General features: G+C 42.6%; 1 protein-coding gene across 1 annotated transcript in view; it reads right to left on the bottom strand.

Moving 5' to 3' along the window:
* LOC139322614 (connector enhancer of kinase suppressor of ras 2-like) overlaps positions 1-17,639 on the bottom strand; it is a 403,989-nt gene that overhangs the window by 5,014 nt on the left and 381,336 nt on the right. The window contains exons 17-23 of the mRNA XM_070951763.1: positions 16,545-16,593; positions 11,732-11,907; positions 9,488-9,561; positions 4,783-4,854; positions 3,484-3,554; positions 2,492-2,595; positions 217-727 (exon numbers count right to left, since the gene is read on the bottom strand). Coding sequence (XP_070807864.1) covers positions 217-727; positions 2,492-2,595; positions 3,484-3,554; positions 4,783-4,854; positions 9,488-9,561; positions 11,732-11,907; positions 16,545-16,593 — 1,057 coding nt within the window. The remainder of the gene's footprint in view (positions 1-216; positions 728-2,491; positions 2,596-3,483; positions 3,555-4,782; positions 4,855-9,487; positions 9,562-11,731; positions 11,908-16,544; positions 16,594-17,639) is intronic.

Here is a 17,639-nt window from a genome sequence, read left to right as displayed (position 1 = left end):
ATTTTTTTTTTACAACCTGTTCGCCGAAGAGGTTGTAGAAAAAAATGGTTTTGAAAGTAAATAAATAAAAAAAATTGGCCACGCCCACCCAGTCACATTACCCACTCCCTCCACCAAGCCACGTCCACAGAACCGGTAGTAACAAATTTTAGATTTCAACCCTGCATCGCTTCCATCACTCACACTATCAGGAGTCCAGTTATTTTAACCTCTTACCATCTTCACCCAAGTTACTCGGCTTTTTGATGGCCAATTCCTCCTCCGACCGCTCTTCGGAGATCCCACTCGTTTTTACTCGCCCTTTGATGCGGACATCGCGATTTCGTGGAAGGCTTTGACTTCTTTGCTTCTGGGGCCTGGAGTGAGAACTCTGACCTTTGTAGCACTCGACCAATGGGAAAGGACCATCCTGATCATGGTTGTGGCGTCTCTGGACGGGTAAGGTGGCTTGTCGCCGCCTCTCCGGGGATACCCCGAATCTCTCGTTCACATAGTCTGAATCAGTAGGAACCGTCTGGAGAAAATGGAGTCCCGAACTGGTCAACGGAGTCTCTATAAGATCCTGCCATGAACGTCGTTCTCTGTAGGGGGGTCTAGAACCTCCGGCAGAGTGAGTGTTCCCTGCTGGGTCCTGTCGGGATTCTTCTGCAGACGAATGGGAATAGGTTGATTCACTGGAGAAGTGACGGCCATGTTTGGGCTCAGGGAATGGACTCGAAGAATTCATCTAAAAATAAACAAAACACCCCATTGTAAGATATAGTTATGGAAAGACGCTCTAACCAGGGGTGAAATCCAGCAAGTTCTAACAGGTTCTGGAGAACCGGCAGCGGAAATTTTGAGCAGTTCAGAGAACCAGCAGTGGAAATTTTGAGTAGTTCGGAGAACTGGCAAATACCACCTCTGGCTGGCCCCAGAGTGGGATGGGAATGGAGATTTTGCAATATCCTTCCCACAGGAGTGGGGAGGGAATGGAGGTTTTGGAGTATCCTTCCCTTGCCATGCCCACCAAGCCACGCCCACCAAGCCATACCACACCCACCAAGCCACGCCCACAGAACCGGTAGTAAAAAAAATTGGATTTCACCACGGTTGGGACCATACAAGATGGACTCTTCAAAGCTAAATCCCTTTCTTTTCCTCAATAGGCTGTTACTGAGCTGTGTTGGCGCAGTGTGCAGCACTGCAGGCTACTTCTGCTGACTGCCGACTGCCTGCAATTTGGCTGTTCGAATCTCACCAGACTCAAGGTTGACTCAGCCTTCCGTCCTTCCGAGGTGAGTAAAATGAGGACCCAGATTGTTGGGGGCAAATATGCTGACTCTGTAAACCGCTTAGAGAGGGCTGTAAAAGCACTGGGAAGCGGTATATAAGTCTAAGTGCTATTGCTATTGCTTCTTGCAGAGTTGCTTCCATGTGGGTAACAGGATATCTCTTACTGAAATCTATTATCTCTGTTAGATCCAGTTGACGGTTGGTTTTAGGTTCCCAACACACATCCAGAAAGAGTTTCCATGGAGATTCTCCATCATCCAGGTTATGGTTGTTCCAAAGCTGCTTTTTCCAAAAAGGCAATGGTTCTTTCTTTCTTTCTTTCTTTCTTTCTTTCTTTCTTTCTTTCTTTCTTTCTTTCTTTCTTTCTTTCTTTCTTTCTTTCCTTCCTTCCTTCCTTCCTTCCTTCCTTCCTTCCTTCCTTCCTTCTTTTCCTTCCTTCCCTCCTTCCTTTCCTCCCTCCCGGCTTCTTCCTTCCTTCCTTCCTTCCATCCTTCCATTCATCCTTCTTTCCTTCCTTCTTTTCCTTCCTTCCTTCCTTTCCTCCCTCCCTGCTTCTTTCTTCCTTCCTTTCCTTCTTCCTTCCTTCCCTCTTTCCTTCCTTCCTTCCTTTTTTCTTCCTTCTTTTTTTTCCTTCCTTCCTTTCCTCACTCCCTCCTTCTTCCTTCCTTCCCTCTTTCCTTCCTTCCTCCTTTCTTTTCCTTCCTTCCCTCCTTTCCTCCCTCTCTCCCTCCTTCTTTCTTCCTTTCCTTCCTTCCCTCTTTCCTTCCTTCCTTCCTTCCTTCCTTCCTTCCCTCCTTCCTTCCATTCTTCCATCCTTCCTTCCTTCCCTTCTTTTCCTTCCTCCCTTTCCTCCCTCCCTTTCTTCCTACCTTTCCTCCCTCCCTCCCTCCCTCCCTCCCTCCCTCCTTCCTTCCTTCCTTCCCTCCCTCCCTCCCTCCCTCCCTCCCTCCTTCCTTCCTTCCTTCCTTTCTTTGATTGATTGATTGATTGAAAACATTTTGCTTCTCATCCAAGAAGCTTCTAACAGAGCTAGAACTGAAGAAACTTCTTGGGTGAAAAACAAAAGATTTTCAAACAAAAATACCAAGAAAGTCTAGTTGCCTTTGGGAAAAAGCACCTTTGGGACATCCAGGAAGGGAGAGAGGAAAAAAAAGTAAGAAAAGAAAATGCAGGGTGAAATTCAAAAGGTTTGCATTTCACAACTTTCTGGACTCACCGAGGGGGTCCGGTGGTAGGAATCACAAAGCACAATGGGTCCTTCTTGCTTCAGCATTAAGGAGTTGTCAACATCTTCCTGGTCACTTTCACTCCAATAATCTGCTTTAAAAAAAGATTTTCGTTTTGTTCGGAAATGTATGCTTTGCTAGGCAAGGTTTCTCAAAGGCTGCAAAGAAGTCCAATATTTTCATCCACCTCTTTTGAACAACTAATTCCCAGAGCATTTTCTTATGTCTAAGTAGATTTACCCATGTAGTATGGCTGTATTGCTATTATCCTTTTCCTCTTTTCTACTACCTTCTCTTATTGGTATCATTATTATGATTATTACTCTGCTGTTTTGCCTGTACATGGAGAGCTTATGTTCCGGAGACAAATTCCTTGTGTGTCCAATCACACTTGACGAAATAAAATGTTCAGTTCTGTTCTATTCTGTTCTGTTCTGTTCTGCTCTGCTCTGCTCTAGTAATGGTAAAGGTTCCCCTCGCACATACATGCTAGTCGTTCCCAACTCTAGGGGGCGGTGCTCATCTCCGTTTCAAAGCCGAAGAGCCAGCGCTGTCCGAAGACGTCTCTGTGGTCATGTGGTCAGCATGACTAAATGCCAAAGGCACACGGAACGCTGTTCCCTTCCCACCAAAGGTCGTCCCTATTTTTCTACTTGCATTTTTTACCTGCTTTCGAACTGCTAGGTTGGCAGAAGCTGGGACAAGTAACGGAAGCTCACCCCGTTACACGGCACTAGGGATTCGAACCGCTGAACTGCCGACCTTTCAATCGACAAGCTCAGTGTCTTAGCCACTGAGCCACTGTGTCCCTTATCTACTCTACTCTACTCTACTCTACTCTACTCTACTCTACTCTACTCTACTCCTGTTCTATTCTGTTCTATTCTATTCTATTCTATTCTATTCTATTCTATTCTATTCTATTCTATTCTATTCTATTCTATTCTATTCTATTCTATTGCCATCAGGAAAAGAACCTCACCTTCATCTGCCCGAATATCCTTGTCATCAGGTGTGTAACCAATGGCAGCCAAACCTAGACGGTTCATCCATCTATTGAAAGATTTTTAAAAAGAGAAATGGGTTCCGATGGCTTTAAACCCTTCTTATATTATAAGCAGTGAGTGGAAAATTTGAAGTTGCTCGTGATGATAACGGTTTTGAATTTTCATTCATTCATCCAATTTCTGTGTTATTTATTCAATTTCAACTAATTACTCAACTTTATATGCTCCTAGTACTCTCCTACTTTTTCTCATCTTTAACAGGGTTTGACTTAGAAGTTGGGAAATTGCATTCTGCAACATTTGGCGGGCTGGCTGCAGATGGATAATCCCGAAGCACAATGTGAAGTTTCCCATTTCACAACTCTTTGATACACCTTTAAATACAACCCAGGAAATAAATATTCCTGGGTGCTGCTTTCTGATTGGTATTCTTAACCTCAGTCTTAGTCCATTCCTGCTGTCAAGGGCAGTAAAATACTCATGTTGTACTGTAGGAAGTTAACACCCACCCGTCTCCTAGGAAAATGAGATATTTTAGGAAATATTAAAAGGGCAGAATATTTCCCCTGAAAGGGAGGCAGAAACTCAGCCCCCCCACCCCTTTGTCAATGGGCCATTAAGGCCAGTCTATTCTACATAACAAAGATCTACCTCCTTCAGGCAGAGCCACAGTAGGAATTGCCCAAAGCCCTTTCATTACATCATCACCCAGCAAGGCTCAACCAAGCCTGGGACACAGGCAACTTACAAAGTTACCCCTGCATGACCCCATGGGAGTCTGACAACCAATCAGAATACAAGCTCAAATTCAAGGCTGTATAAATCTCTCTCTCTCTCTCAACCATGTGCTTTTTTTGCCCAGGACCTCAAACCATGTGGTCAGGTCCATCTTTCCAAACAGCCACCATGTTTCCAGTGTCTTTCTCCCCACTTGGAACTGAACCCAGATGGACATTTCTTCCAACATATCTGCTCATAGCGGTGGGAATTTCAACATAAGTATGTGAAGATAAAAGAATACCATTCTTCCGTTCTCTTGCTCTATCCCCAAATACATATCAGAGTCATATCAGAGTAAATCACGGATGACTATTTGTCTGACATGGTATAGGGTTGCCTGCCTGAGAAAAGGGGTTAGACTAGAAGACCTCCAGGGTCCCTTCCAACTCTATTATTCCGTTCTCCTCACCTGATTTTAATTTAATTTAATTTATCACATTTCTATGCTGCCCAACTCCCATGGGATTCTGATGCAGAATCCCAGAGCAACTTACCGGTTCATTTCTTCCAGGCAGTCTGTTGCAAAGTAGAAGCTCTTGATTTTGGGGTGGCAAGCCTTGAAAGCACTAGGAGGAGAGGAGAGAGAAGATATTTCTAGGGACAGATGATAAACCAATAAAGAAAATATATAGCTACTTATTGAACTTTAAAGTGGAAGTAGAGCATGTGAAAGAAACTATGATAGTATGGGCCAAAAACTTTGCATATACTATAGAATTAGACAATTGGCAAAAACTTCGGGAAAGAAACTACAAACTAACGAATTCAACAACATATAAAGAAAACCTTTACAAAACGTTCTACAGATGGCATTTGCCACCAGCAAGAATGGCAAAGATACTCCAAAATGTATTGCCAGAGTGCTGGAAATATAAACAGATACTGGGTTCCTATTACCATATGTGGTGGACCTGTCCAATGGCGAAAAAAATATTGGTTAAAGATAAAAAGGTGGTTAGAAGAAATGACAATGCAACAAATAGATTTTTGTTCTTGCTGGGTATATTACAAGGAAAGTATAATAAAAGAATTACACACTTAATATTACATGTGATAACGCCCGCGAGAATTATGTACGCACAAAATTGGAAAAACGAAAATATACCTAAAGATGAAAATGTAATAAATCATAACCATAAGTTTTATTTGTCAAGCATATATAAGATAACAGGTAAAAGTATAAACATAATTTGAATACATGAAAAGAGTAAGAGTAAAAAAGGACATTAGGACAGGGATGGCAGGCACGCTAGAGCTCTTATGCAGGCCCCTTACAGACCTCTTAGGAATGGGGTGAGGTCAACAGTAGACAGTTTAAGGTTAAAGTTTTGGGAGTTTGGGGAAGAAACTACAGAGTCAGGTAGTGCATTCCAGGCATTGAATAAAGAAAATATTAGACAGTGCCGAAATGGACAGGTTAACGATGAAAATTAAGGCTACAGAGGAAACAGTACTATTTAACTTGGGACCTATTTTATAAATGGTTAGAAAATAGAAGCAGAAGTTGATAATTTATAATTAAGGGCAATCAATAAAATAAAAGTAAATATATATATTAGCAATAATACCATAAGCAATATTATCACTGGATTATACTTGATTATAGATTAAATTGTATAGGGTGATTAGAAGAGAAGATTACATTGTATGTATTATGAGAAAAATGATTATAATTATGGTGTGTATAAAACTATATGCATTTAAAAGAGATTTGATACAGACGGTACACTAACGTTACAGAAATGGAAACGTTACGTATAACAAAAGAAAATGCATAATAAAAACAATTTAAAAGAAGAAGAAGAAGAAACAAGAAAATTTGGCGTCTATTAATATGACAGCAAGTTGTCCAATTCTACTAACTTTTATTTATATTGCATTTATTTATTTGTATCCCTTTCTTCTTCTTTTTTTTTACAAATAACTCAAGGCAGTGAACACACGCAATGCCCCTTCCTCTTATTTCCCCCACAACAACAATCTTGTGTGGTGGGTTGGGCTGAGAGGGAGTGACTGACCCAAAGTCACCCAGCTGGCTTTCATGCCTGAGGTGGGACTAGAACTCCCAGTCTCCCGGTGGTTGGCCCAAAGTCACCCAGCCAGCTTTTATGCCTAAAGTGGGACTAGAACTCCCAGTCTCCTGGTGGTTGACCCAAAGTCACCCAGCTGGCTTTCATGCCTGAGGTGGGACTAGAACTCCCAGTCTCCCGGTGGTTGGCCCAAAGTCACCCAGCCAGCTTTTATGCCTAAAGTGGGACTAGAACTCCCAGTCTCCTGGTGGTTGACCCAAAGTCACCCGGCCAGCTTTTATGCCTAAAGTGGGACTAGAACTCCCAGTCTCCCGGTGGTTGGCCCAAAGTCACCCAGCTGGCTTTCATGCCTAAAATGGGACTAGAACTCCCAGTCTCCTGGTGGTTGACCCAAAGTCACCTAGCCAGCTTTTATGCCTAAAGTGGGACTAGAACTCCCAGTCTCCCGGTAGTTGGCCCTAAGTCACCCAGCCGGCTTTCATGCCTAAGGTGGGACTAGAACTCCCAGTCTCCCGGTAGTTGGCCCTAAGTCACCCAGCCGGCTTTCATGCCTGAGGTGGGACTAGAACTCCCAGTCTCCCGGTAGTTGGCCCTAAGTCACCCAGCCGGCTTTCATGCCTAAGGTGGGACTAGAACTCCCAGTCTCCCAGTGGTTGACCCAAAGTCACCCAGCCGGCTTTCATTCCTAAGGTGGGGCTTGAACTCAAAGTCTCCTGCTTTCTAACCCAATGCTTTAACCACCAAACTAAACTGGCTATTCCTGAAGTCAAGTTACTATTTGAATTTGGTGGTAACCAGGTATATCAAGATCTTTTGATATACAATTCACGGAGTTCTCAATCATTAGTTATCCTAGGTAGAATTTTGAGAGCTTGACATAACCCCCAAATTTTCTCTTCTTTGGCATAGAATTTCTGCCCAAGAAGTAAAGCTCTTCATTCTTCCAAAGTTTTCCAAAGAGAGGACAACCTTAGGAGACAGGAAGAAGAGCTGCAGTTTGGACAATGGCCTGAGAAGAAAAATCTGAATCCAGAACAGGATTGGGGGATGGAGAAAGAATTTCAGAGTTGACTCTCCCTACTTCTCTGGAACCTAAGGACAGTGGAAGGGTGGGGGGGGGGAAACTTGCTTCCAGACTTGCAAGATTCTTTTTACTATAACTTTACAATAATGGTAATATTAATATTTGCGCTTTTGATTTCTTTATAGAGCACTGCACACCAGAACAACTAGACACAAGAACAGTTTTTTCCCGAACTCCGTCACTCTGCTAAACAAATAATTCCCTCAACACTCAAACTATTCACTAAGTCTGCATTACTATTACTATTAATCTCATTGTTCCTATCACCCATCTCCTCCCACTTATGACTGTATGACTGTAATTTTGTTGCTTGTATCCTTACAATTTATATTGATTTTGTTTCCTGATTGCTATTTGTACCCTATGACTATCATTAAGTGTTGTACCTTATGATTCTTGACAAATGTATCTTGTCTTTTTATGTACACTGAGAGCATATGCACCAAAGACAAATTCCTTGTACTGTATGTCCAATCACACTTGGCCAATAAAAAAAATCTATTCTATTCTATTCTATTCTATTCTATTCTATTCTATTCTATTCTATTCTATTCTATTCTATTCTATTCTACTCTACTCTACTCTACTCTACTCTACTCTACTCTACTCTACTCTATTCTATTCTATTCTTCGTCTGGACTACCTCAAAAATTGACAATAGGGGCATGGATTTAGGCACCTATTAGCAAAATTTCCAAAGGTAGCAAGCACAGGTTTCACGTGGTCTATGGACATATGTTCCTTGTTTTTATTTTTTCCAAGTTTTTTTTATTTTTTTTATAAAAATGTCAAATCAATATATGAACAGCGTGGCACCTGGGCACCATACATTCCAATACGTATGAAACTGATCAGATTAAACATTATTGTTGCATTCAATCAACTTACATATTTCTAATAACAATATACATCTACATTAGGTTACAGTCTATCATTATTCAGTTATCTTCAAACTATCAAGCTATCTTCCTTGTTGATATCATAGGAGGTATTTAGTAAGCAGGTAAGCATCAAATTATGCTCCTTGTGTGAGATTCAGACATGGCCTATAATTCTACAGAGAAATGCAACATTTCCAGTGGCTTTGAACGGAATCCCAGCTGGGAATTCTGGGAGTTGAAGTCCACACTTCTTAAAGCCGCCAGGATTGAGGAACACTGGGAGAGACCACGATAAAAATACAGGTCTCGAAGGGACTTCAGCAATCAGAGTCCGCTAGATGGCAGACAAGACCAGTCAAATGAAGCGAGACAAAATAAGGATTTTTTCCAAGGTCTCTGTCAAGGGAGATTGGGTGCTTGCCTTAATATGGACTGAAGCTGTCCCTTCAAATGCTGGAGTCCACTTAAGCTGTGGAGTCTCATTGTGTCTCACTTCATCATAAATCTTCGTCGTAAATTTCTACATGTGCACCAGCATATACAAGTAAGCAGTGGGGGTATTCAGCCGGTTCAGACTGGTTCAGACCGGTTTGGACGAACCAGTCCAAACCGGTGCTATGCTAAATGCCGCGGAAGGCGCGCGCTCACATTTTTGGTGCGTGGCAAACAGGTAGTAAAATTATGTGAAACCCACCTCTGCAAGCAGTCCTTGACTTAGGAGTATAACTGAGTCCAAAATTTCTGTTCCTTAAGTGAGACATGAGTTTTGCCTCATTTTACAACTTTTCTGGCCACAACTCTTAAGTGAATCACTGCAGTTGTTAAGTTAGGAACGCAGCTATTAAATGAATCCAAACTAGGTAACATCATCAGTGCTAGAAAGGAGGAGGAGGAGGAGGGGGAGGAGGAGGGGGAGGAGGAGGAGGAGGAGGAGGAGGAGGAGGAGGAGGACGTGGAGGACTGTGGGATCCTTGGTGCTCTCTGAGCTTGGTTGTTTTCTTGCAAATATTTCATGACCCAAACTAAGTAACATCATCAGTGCTAGCCTTCAAATTTGAAACTCCTTCAAATTTGATGATCCTGGAATTGCACCCCTAAAAAAAAGCAGCTTTGCACAATTTTCCATAAAGCACAAACAGATTCGTTGGGTCTGTAAGCTACACGTATCTCTATTTTGCGGGTGATTCTGGTTCATAGTACTTACTGTTTCCTTCTGCATTCGATTGCTCTGTCTATTCTGAACTCTGGTAAACTGATAAATCCTTCTGCTTTTTCATCCTGTGATTGGAGGAATGAGAAAATACCGCTGAGACAGAATCAAGGTTGGCAGAGAATATTTCCCTTCCATTACAGATAATTAGGTTGCCAGATCACTGAACATGCTGTAGCTGGGGCCAATTCTGTTTGAAGATGGCCTTTAAATCCTAAGCACTTTAGGGGGAAAAGGGTTAATTTTCAATCTCTATTAATAACCACATTATGCTCAGGAATATGGAACCATAATGGCATTCAGTTCAGGGGTGAAATGCTCCCGGTTCGGACCGGATCGGGCGATCCGGTAGCGATTGAGGCAGGTAGTTCGGAGCACGGGTGGGGTCTACTTACCTTTACTACCAGTTCGCAGCAGGGCCGCGCACTCTTCTGCGCATGCGCAGAAGTGTTCTGATGACGTCGGAATCAGTGGGCGGAGCCTCCCGCCGGTTTTACTACCGGTTCTATAGAACCGGTGCAAACCGGGGGCAACCCACCACTGGTTCGGAGAACCGGTAGTGATGGCGGTGCGAGGCTCCACCCACCGGCCTGGGTGTCGTTACTTCCTGCTTTTAAAAGGTAAAAAAAAAAGGGTCTGAAGAATCACGCGGCACAGCTGTGATCGTCAGAGCCTTTTTTTTAACCTTTTAAAAGCATTTTTAACAACCTATTCGCCCAAATTATTTTGTGACTCTATGTGGTATAAATTTAAAAAGAAAAAAAGGCTTCAAATAAGCCTAGTTTAATTTAAAAGAAGTTTACTGTGAAATAGTTTGCACTGTGTAGTTCATATTTGGGATGGCTTATGCTTAGAGTCCGTGGTTTCCCGATTCCTTCCTTCTCCAAAAAATGATAAACATGATTATTATGGATCTCCCCCCTCACTCTCTCCATCCATCATCTATCTATCTATCTATCTATCTATCTATCTATCTATCTATCTATCTATCATCTATCTACAGTATCTATCTATCCATCCATCCATCCATCCATCCATCTATCATCTATCTCTGCCCATCGATGCATCTCCATCCATCCATCCATCCATCCATCCATCCATCCATGCATCCATCCATCCATCTAATCTGCCCATTCATACATCTCTGTCCATCCGTATCTATCTATCTATCTATCTATCTATCCATCCATCCATCCATCCATCCATCCATCCATGCATCCATCCATCCATCTAATCTGCCCATTCATACATCTCTGTCCATCCGTATCTATCTATCTATCTATCCATCCATCCATCCATCCATCCATCCATCCATCCATCCATGCATCCATCCATCCATCTAATCTGCCCATTCATACATCTCTGTCCATCCGTATCTATCTATCTATCTATCTATCTATCTATCTATCTATCTATCCATCCATCCATCCATCCATCCATCCATCCATCCATCCATCCATCTATCTATATCTGCCCATCCATCCATCCATCCAATCTGCCCATTCATCTCCGTCCATCCATCCATCCATCCATCCATCCATCCATCCATCCATCCTTATCTATCTATCTATCTATCTATCTATCTATCTATCTATCATCCATCCATCCATCCATCATCTAGCTATCTCTGCCCATAGATGCATCTCCATTCATGAATCCATCCATGCATCCATCCATTTAATCTGCCCATTCATACATCTCTGTCCATCCATCCATCTCTATCTATCTATCTATCTATCTATCTATCTATCTATCTATCTATCTATCATCTATCTATCTATCTATCTATCTATCTATCTATCTATCATCTATTTATCATCTTGTCTATCTGTGTCTCTCCTCTGTCTCTCTCTCTCTCTCTCTCTCTCTCTCTCTCTCTCTCTCTCTCTCTCTCTCTCTCTCTCTCTCATCTATCTACACACACACACACACACACACACAGACACCAACAAAAGGACTGAAACCATATTTCTTATTGGGTGAAGAAAGAGGCAGCTCCATTCTCTAGTAGTCCATTTCTCTACTAGGTGCAGAAGTCTGGCAAGACATTCATCCCTCATTTATCAGCTCAAACACTTGTCTGGGTTAAAATCCTGCCTGTCTCTGTTGACCAAGCCCTTCATTTATTGGAAGGTTCTCCTATCTTCTCAGCTTCCTTACTCTCCTCCGTTAAAACAAACCAGTTCTTTTATTCGGTTTACAGATTCTGTCTTCCTTGTAATTGTGCTTGGTACTCACGTTTTGGTTAGTATACCAGTAGAGGGAAGAGTCCTTCAGGACAAACCAGTATTTTTTCCATTTCTGGGTGAAGTAACCTTTGGCATCTTTCTTCTTCCACAACCAACCCTCGCAGTCACCATGGCCCAAGTCTTTACAGGAAATCCGCCGTCGGCTGCTGTTGTTCAGAGAACCGCCTATAAAGAAAAGACATAGAATGGGTACAATACAGGTAGTCCTCAACTTACAACAGTCCGTTGAGTGACCGTTCAAAGTTACAACGGCACTGAAAAAAATGACCGATGAACCATTTTTCACACTTACAACTGTTGTAGTGTCCTTGTGGTCACGTGATCAAAATTCAGATGCTTGGCAACTGGTTCATATTTATGATAGTTGTATTGTCCTCAGTAGTGGGTTGCAAAACCTGTTGCTACTGGTTCGTTCGTGAGGGTGCGCACGATGCTTCTGCGCATGCATAGAAGCTTCTGCGCATGCCTAGAAGTGTCTGGTGTGGGTGGGCGGAGCCTCCTGCCGCCGCCGCCACCAGTTCGAGGAGGTCTCCTTGAGAGTTAGGCTTGGGGCTAATTGGCCACTCCTTAGCCTATTTAAGGAGGAACACCGACTGAAGCAATTTGAAGGGAACAACTTTAGTTCACTCTACTTCGCGTCTGGATTCTCTGCAAATTGCTTCTGGGCTTTCTGCCAACCTTAGTAAGATTGTGATTCGTTTATCTTTGGTTCCTTGTAGGCTGTTAAGAAAGTTTATTAACAGCCTTTGTTTTGAAAAAGACTGAGTTGTTTTAGTAAATTAAGTTTTGTACAAACTTTGTGTGTGCTGTGTTCTTTGGGATCCGTAGTTGGGACAGAACACCCTCTGACAAGCAAAGTCAATGGGGAAACCAGTTTCACTTAACAACCAGGTTAGCAACTTAACAATTACAGTGAATCACTTAACAGCTAGGGCGAGAAAGGTTGTAAAATGGGGCAAAACTGACTGAACAAAAGTTTAACTTAAGAAGAGAAATATATCTAGCAAATGTTGGAAATGTAATCAAAAGACGGGCACATTTTATCACATGTGGTGGACTTGTGCTAAAAAAAAATGGACAAAAATACATAGCTGGCTAGAAAAGATAATAGGGAAACATGTTGATTTTAAACCTGAACAGTTTTTATTAGGGATGATATCAGAAAAATTTGATAAGAGAAGTATGTATTTAGTATGATATGTTTTAACGGTAGCGAGGATTATCTTCACACAATGTTGGAAAGATGAAGAAACACCGCCAAATGAAGAGATAATTAAGAAGATACTAGACCTGTGATGGCGAACCTATGGCACACGTGCCACAGGTGGCACACAGAGCCATATCTGTGGGCATGTGAGCGTTGCCCTAGCTCAGCTCCAGTGCACATCTGCGCACCAGCCAACTGATTTTCGGGCCTTCCAGACCCACCGGAAGTCAGGAAATGGGCTGTTTCTGGCCTCTGGAGGGCCTCTGGGGGGTTGGGAAAGGCCGTTTTCACCTTCCCCAGGCTCCTAGAAAGGCTCTGGTGCCTGGGGAGGGCGAAAAACAGGGCTACCAGGCCCACCAGGCCATTGTGTGCCAAAAGCTGGAGTTGCTCAGGGAGTCACACGCATATACGCGGGGTGGATTATACTATAGGTGTGGGCACGCGCATGCACTACCCCCCCTGCGCTCCCACATTTTTGGCACGCAGTGGCAAAAAGGTTAGCCATCACTGTACTAGACTGTGCAGAAATGGACAGACTTACATTGAAAATCAAACAGAAAGAAGACACAGAATATGATCAAATTTGAAATTTATTTTACCAATGATTGGAAAAAAGGGGTGGAGAGTAAGAATGTAAATTTGTATTGTTAAGCAAATTAAATACCCAGACAGCACAATGTTTATTAACCACTAAGGAATGCTATTAATAGAAAATTCATAAAATTTATTTTTTTTTAAAAAAAGAAGAGACATTTTGGACTCAATTGTGGTTGTAGGTTGAGGACTACTTGTATACCATTGGAATAGGTGATCACAGGTAGGGAATTCCTTCTCCTTCACTGGAGCTTTTCAAACAGAAGTAGGATTGTCATCTATTGGGGAGAGTGTAGTGAATCCTGTGGTGTCCAAGGGGGTTGGACTTCATGTCCTCTTAAATCCCTTCCAACTAGGATTCTATGACCTATAGCATTATTCATTGTTATTACAATTCTCAGCATACAGTGGGACAGTAATTACCATATTTTTCGGAGAATAAGACGCATCAGAGTATAAGACGCACCTTAGTTTTTGGTGAGGAAAATAAGAAAAAAGCTGATTGGCAGGTGGATCGGCCTCCCGGAATAGCCCCAATCAGCTGTTCCGAGAGGTGAATTTTAGCAACAGGTTCCTTGGTTGTGAGCTCTGTGCCTTGCTTTTTTTTTTTTTTTTCCTGCCTCTGAAAGCCTCCGAAACAGCTTTAGAAAAAAAGCCTCTGAAGCTCTGTTTGGGGGCTTTTTTTCTGAAGCTTCATTTCTGATGCTTTTTTCAGCCTCTGAAACCTCCGTTTGAGAAGCTGGGCGGGGCTACATTCAGAGTATAAGATGCACCCAGATTTTCACCCTCTTTTTTGGGGGAAAAGGTGCATCTTATACTCCGAAAAATACAGTATAATAGAAAATCTCCCATCATTGTATTCCTATTTGAGGTCTTTCAATGCCCATCCACTGTGGTGGAAGGCAGTCTGGATTCCCAGAAGGGAGAGAACAAGCGACAGTGAAGTATAGTACATTCTTTCTCTCTCTTAACAAAGCAAGAAAGTCCAGTGAGGTGCAGCACAGCCTACTTATGTATCTGAGGTTAAAGGTTAAGTACAGGTAACTCTCAATTTACAAAAGTTCATTTAGTGACCGTTCAAAGTTACAACGGCACTGAAAAAAGTGTCATATGACCGTTTTTCACATTTACAACCATTGCAGAATCCTCGTAGTCACATGATCAAATTCAGACGCTTGGCAATGGGTTCCTATTTATGACGGTTGTGGCGTCCCGGGGTTGTGTGATCCCCTTTTGCGACCGTCTGAACAAGCAAAGTCAATGGGGAAGCCAGATTTGCTTAATAACCGGATTGCTAATTTATCACCTGCAGTGATTCACTTAACAATCGAGACAAGAAAGGTCATGAAATGGAGCAAAACTGACTTAACAAATGTCTCACGTAACAAGAGGAATTTTGGCCTCATTTGTAAGTCAAGGACTAAGAAATCAGAAGACTTTATTGTCATTATTTTCAAACAGCTGGATCACTCAGAAATTCTATTCTCCCTTTTTCTCGTCACTTTTTCTTTTATCACCAGAAACAGAATTTCTTGTAATATTCATATCACTTTTCCTATAAAGCCGAGGGCAAATTTAATTAAAACATCAGACTGCGCAGTGTGAAAAATTGGGTTTACATTGTTATATTAATTATATTTGTCCTACAGCTGTGAAGCATAGTCGAGAGTTTAGATCCCATTAAATTATGATTCTTTCTTCTGTACGATCTTCACAGCCAAGCTGTAAAAAGTTTATTTCTTTGGAACTGACATTCTGAATTCTGTGAATTGTAGAACAACTCAGTGCACAAGTGTGTAATAAAAAAAAGAGAGAGGTTACTCTTGAACAATCTTCTGCTTTTCAAACAGATTACAAAATGAATTTATTGAAATTGTCACATAATGACTCATTCTGACTGGCATTCAAAAATTGAACTGTTCCACATACTAATTAACACCCTGAACTCACTGGAGGCATTGGGCAGAATTTGAGATGGGCTGGAGGTTTGACATGATCGATGCGTTGGTAAACACCCAGCTTTATTTTTCCTTTCCATAGAAAACCAAGGAAACTTGGAGGTTCTTTACCAGAATTTCTATCATTAATGTACAGGAGGATCTCCAAGTTGGTAGAAAGGGAAATCAAGGGAAAAAGATGGTGAAGAAAATGAGCTGATATATATAATCCTAAATTATGTTGTGTGTTAGTAGGGTTTGGTGCATGGCATGAATCCGGACACTGAGATTTGTAAACAATGATTTAAGGAGGAGGAGGAGGAAAGGAAGGACGGAAGGAAGAAAGAGAAGAGAAGAGGGGAAGATAAGAGAAGATGGGAGGGGAGGGGAAGAGAAGAGAAGAGAGGAGGGGAGGGGAAGGGAAGGGAAGAGGAGAAGAAAAGAGAAGGGAAGGAAGGAGAGGAGGGGAGGGGAAGGGAAAGGGAAGGGAAGGCAAGAGAGGAAAGGAAAGGAGAGGAGGGGAGGGGAGGGGAAGAGGGGAGGGGAGCGGAAGAGAAGAGGGGAAAGGAAGGGAAGGGAAGAGAGGAGAGGAGAGGAAGGGAAGAGAACAGAAGAGGAGAGGAGAGGAGAAGAGAAGAGAGGAGAGGAGAGGAGAGGAGAGGAGAGGAGGGGAAGGGAAGGGAAGAGGAGAAGAAAAGAGAAGGGAAAGGAAGGGAAGGGAAGAGAGGAGAGGAGGGGAGGGGAGGGGAAGGGAAAGGGAAGGGAAGGGAAGGGAAGAGAGGAAAGGAAAGGAGAGGAGAGGAGAGGAGAGGAGAGAGGAGAGGAGAGGAGAGGAGAGGAGAGGAGAGGAGAGGAGAGGAGAGGAGAGGAAAGGAGAGGAGAACAGACTGGAGAAAAGCAGAGTTAAGAGTGATTTTGCACATTGCTGGATTTGATCTAAGCTCAATAATTTAACAAGTTCTAGGTGCACTATGTATTATACTGGTGGAATACAATGTTTTACTTCTACCCAAGTGTGGCTTTAATGCCATTTTATTACATTCTCAATTTTTCCAACCACTTACCTTTGGGCCATTTTTTGCTCTTGACCCTCAAGGAAGCATAATGAAAGGACTGGAACGAAAGACAAGAAGGAAAACATCGATTAGTTACCATCTCAGAAAAAAGTGAAACGACAGCATTGTGGAGAAAATGCCCTGCCCTGTGAATAACACATCGGTATCATTTCATTTTGTGATTAACCCCACACTTCTTAAAACATTTGCTTTTATTTATTTAACAAGATGATGATGATGACGACGACGATAATGTTATCCATTCAGACTTGTCCACTTGTTGGCAATTCTATAGGCCAGGTCCAGTGGTGGGATTCAAATAACTTAACAACTGGTTCTCTGCTCTAATGAACAGCTGGACAGGCGTGGCTCGGTGGTCATGTGACTGTATGGCTCGGTGGTCATGTGACCGTATGGCTCGGTGGTCATGTGACCATGTGGGCGTGACCAACTCAATGTCACTCAGGTTGATGGGTGCTTCACCTTAGCTGTTACAATATAATAGGGCTTAACCGGAGAGGCAGTTTCTGTAATCAGGGCAATAAAGATTAGGCTAGAAACACCACCAGAATGTTTCCTTCCTGCCTTCCTTACAGGATTAGCCCTGTCAAGTGGAAAAAAACAAAATAAGATTTCTTCCAACAACTGGCTCTCCGAACTGCTTAGAAAGTTAACAACCGGTTCTCCCGAATAGATGCGAACTGGCTGAATCCCACCACTGGCCAGGTCTCTCCCCATCTTCCTATTTTGCAGTACATCCTTGAGTTGTTGTATGCTCCGGCTGGAATCAGCTTTAATGGTGATTTAGCAAATAGTTATGCTGATTCTTTACACACAAACACAGCCACACAGCCACACACACCCCCATTGCAATACACACTTTCCAGTAGTGGAATTCAAATTTTTCTACTATCGGTTCTGTGGGTGTGGCTTGGTGGGTGTGGTGTGGCTTAGTGGGCGTGTCAGGGGAAGGATACTGCAAAATCTCCATTCCCACCCCACTCCAGGGGAAGGATACTGCAAAATCCCCATTCCTTCCCCACTCCTGGGGGAAGGATATTGCAAAATCTCCATTCCCTCTCCATTCCAGGGGAAGGATATTGC

The sequence above is a fragment of the Pituophis catenifer genome, unplaced genomic scaffold (assembly GCF_029215685.1).
Source record: "Pituophis catenifer annectens isolate HBS135680 unplaced genomic scaffold, rPitCat1.0.hap2 SCAF_11, whole genome shotgun sequence".
Taxonomy (NCBI): domain Eukaryota; kingdom Metazoa; phylum Chordata; class Lepidosauria; order Squamata; family Colubridae; genus Pituophis; species Pituophis catenifer.
The sequence above is the reverse complement of the archived record's forward strand: the minus strand, read 5'-3'. Positions and strand labels throughout refer to the sequence as shown.